General features: G+C 33.3%; 1 protein-coding gene across 1 annotated transcript; it reads left to right on the forward strand.

The window, feature by feature from the left end:
- The first annotated feature begins 226 nt into the window (after positions 1 to 226).
- Positions 227 to 1,162, forward strand: LOC114180492 (protein FAR1-RELATED SEQUENCE 9-like). The gene has a single exon (XM_028066806.1). It carries the CDS (start codon positions 227 to 229, stop codon positions 1,160 to 1,162), a length of 936 nt encoding a protein of 311 aa, XP_027922607.1.
- Positions 1,163 to 3,306: the final 2,144 nt, after the last annotated feature.

Here is a 3,306-nt window from a genome sequence, read left to right on the forward strand (position 1 = left end):
CATGAAAAAAGTGTCTGAGAAGTTGCAAGGGTATTCAAGTTACAAGCAAATAAAGCATGATATGAAGTAGTTGGTGTATGAGTCAGTAAGTGTTAATGGTTTTGAGTGTGGTTGGGATAAGTTCATCACATAAAATGGATTACATGAAAATGAATGGCTTATAACATTGTGTGAAGATAGACAGCATTGGGTACCGTGGTATTTGAAGAATAATTTTTGGGCTGACATGTCGACTACGCAGCGAAGTGAGAGCATGAATGGATTCTTTGATGGGTTCATCAATTCGACAACCACATTGCAACAATTTGTGATTCAATACGATAATGCCATTAGGCAAAAGGCTGAGAAGGAGTGTGAAGCTGACTTTGCATCCTTCAATACCAGTATTCCTTGTGGGTCACACTCCCTTATTGAGAGACAATTTCAGGCTGAATACACTCATGCTAAGTTTGCTGAGGTTCAACACGTATTTAGGTGTAAAATGAATTGTATGATTAAACATGTTTTATTTGAATCGGGAACCTCAAAATACCATGTTAAGGAAGAATTTATGTGGAAAGGTCAATGTGCAGACAAGTATCATGATGTATTGTTTGATTATCACACGCTTAAGATACAATGCACTTGCCTTCTGTTTGAGTTCAGAGGAATACTTTGTAGGCACTGCTTAGTCATGTATGGACAAGAGGGCATTAAAAGTGTGTCAGACAAATATGTTTTAAAAAGATGGAGCAAGCTGATGCGTAGAAGGCACACTTACATAAGGGTTGCATGCAATACTAAAAAGGAAGAAGCTAATTTGAAGAGGTATGATGCACTTTGTAAGCGTTTCTATGAGATTGAAGAGGTGGCATGCGAGTCAGACAACAAAACTAAATGTTTGTTTAAGAAATTGGACTCCATTGCGTATGATCATGGATTGTCATATTTTGATAATCCTAAAAAAGGGGTTGAATTCGTGACTGAAAATCATTGTCCTCTAGAAACCGTGTCAACCAACAAAAGTGTCCACAACCCTATTTCTGTTAAGAGAAAGAGAAGACCCCGATCTACGAGATTGAAATCCATAGTGAAGAAGGTTTGTAAGAGGCAAAACTCTACGGGTGCTAAAAATAAAGACTGTAGGGCTCAAATGGTATGTGCAATTAATGAAATCAAATAACTGAATATTTGAATTCAAATTTTTTTTACAATAAGATCACAATTTTTTTATTCTTTGTTATTCTTTATAGGGAAGCACATTGTATATGGATTTAATCTCATTTACTGACCATTCGGAAGTCGTTACGCATACTAACCAAACACAAGTATTTTACAGTTAACAATGTGGTGTTCTACTAAGCACTTAACTTCATCATTATTAAGCACTTAACAATGTGGTGTTCACCCAACACTCATTAAATAATTTTTTGCAGGAATGACGATGGTTTGGTCTTTTATTTTGACGATATGGGCACTTGAAAATGAAATGGCATCAATGAACATCGTTACATGAAACGTGTTTGTAAATGACATCTCTGAATTGTCCACAAATTTATTATTTTGTACGGAGTATTTAGAACATGTGGCCATGGGTTGGTCCTCTTTTTGATTTAACATGATTGTAATTTTTGTTGTGCCATAGGTATGGTGAATGGGACTTTTGTTTTAAACATTTAACACTTGAATGGATGATTTCTTCATTGTACATTGACCAACTGATTTTATAATCAATGCATGATCCACTTTGAGGACATTTTTTATTCAATGCATTTGAATAAAAACTTGTCATCATTGATTTCATTGAAAGGGAGTCATGCCAACATGTGTATGAACTTCATATAATCATTTTTACCATTCCATTATTTCTTGAATTAACATTCATACGTATACTAACATGCATCAGTCTTAAGACTACATTGTAATTCAAACTGAATTAAGTTGTAACCCACGTACGAGTTAATGCACGAGATAAGAAGTAACATATTTGAAAAGTGACAGACCAATTTTTCAGCCCTCGATAAAAGGGAAAACGACACCTATGCACAACAAGGACAGTCCACATTCCACTTATTTTAAACCTTATCTTAGGGCATTCCTAGGAAAACAACCCTACTACATTTTTTAAGTGAAGTCGCATGTACAGAACAATTAATATGAAACCCACATATATTTTTCATAAAATTAATTTGCAAAAAAGAAAAAGAACTTTATTTCAATTACCATTTTATTCTTACAAAATTAATTGTAATTGAATTTGGGATACAATTTTCCTTTAATGTTTTCCAAAGTAAGATGAAAGTTTACAAACATTAAGTAGTAACCCACCACTGAATTTTGGCACCAAATTAATGTGGACAGCTATGGAAAGCACAGGAGGATAAATTTTCCCTCCCTAATACATATATAATCAAAAGTCAAATGTTTGAATGACAATTGTCATATTCGAATCATATTTTACAATTGTTGCCAACAAAAACTATTTACGTTTATATACATCTAAAACTTGGAGTAAGTAATTCTGATGAATATTTCCAGGGTACATAAATCAATCACATATGTAATGTTTCCTGAGTGCATGAAGTTGTTCTTGCGGTATGAAATCAAGTAAATGAAATTATAACGAGTGAATACCATGAGAGCAAAACGAAATTCAATAAAAGGCACTTACAGAAGTGTATTTGGGGAAGTTTTTTTCATCAAAGATTGTTTCACCATCCCACAACTCAATATATCTCAACACCATCATGCCACAATCATATCTCCAAATATGTGAACATAAATCACAAAATCATATGAATATAGTTATATTGGATAAAATGTAAGACAAAAATTGGTACTTACAAATTGGGTTGAAGGGGAAAGTCTTGGTTAAGGACTTCAAATTTAGGTTTATCAGCATCGGTATCATTTAAAAGAAAACCAAATAAAATCTCCATGTTATGGGCCTTAAAAAAGCCAGTACAAAATATCAACATACATTTTAGTCATGAATAATTGAATTTGCCAACTATAGCAATTATATTAAGAATTAAGCTTAAAATCGCATTGTCTATTCTTTTTCTTCCATGTCATGTCTTCCCAAGAGAGTCAAGGACAAAAAATTGGCGTGTGCGACAGTTGATTGCATAACACCACCAATGTTGCTCATGGATTATAGGAGCAAATACCTTCTAAAAAAAACAAAATAGTCATTAAACATCCACAATTACTATTTAATAAATAAAATTACAAATCTTCATTCTTACAAAATCTGCTGTCAATATATCATGTACTGAAATCAGTCCACGTGTCTAGAAATTGTTGTAGTCCCCTAAGATCCATTGG

This window comes from Vigna unguiculata, chromosome 4, assembly GCF_037176805.1.
Source record: "Vigna unguiculata cultivar grain cowpea cultivar isolate G323 ecotype 2 chromosome 4, ASM3717680v1, whole genome shotgun sequence".
NCBI classification, from domain to species: Eukaryota; Viridiplantae; Streptophyta; class Magnoliopsida; order Fabales; family Fabaceae; genus Vigna; species Vigna unguiculata.

Coding starts and splice junctions, on each gene's coding strand:
- LOC114180492 (XM_028066806.1), top strand. CDS start 227: ATGTCGACTACGCAGCGAAGTGAGAGCATGAATGGATTCTTTGATGGG.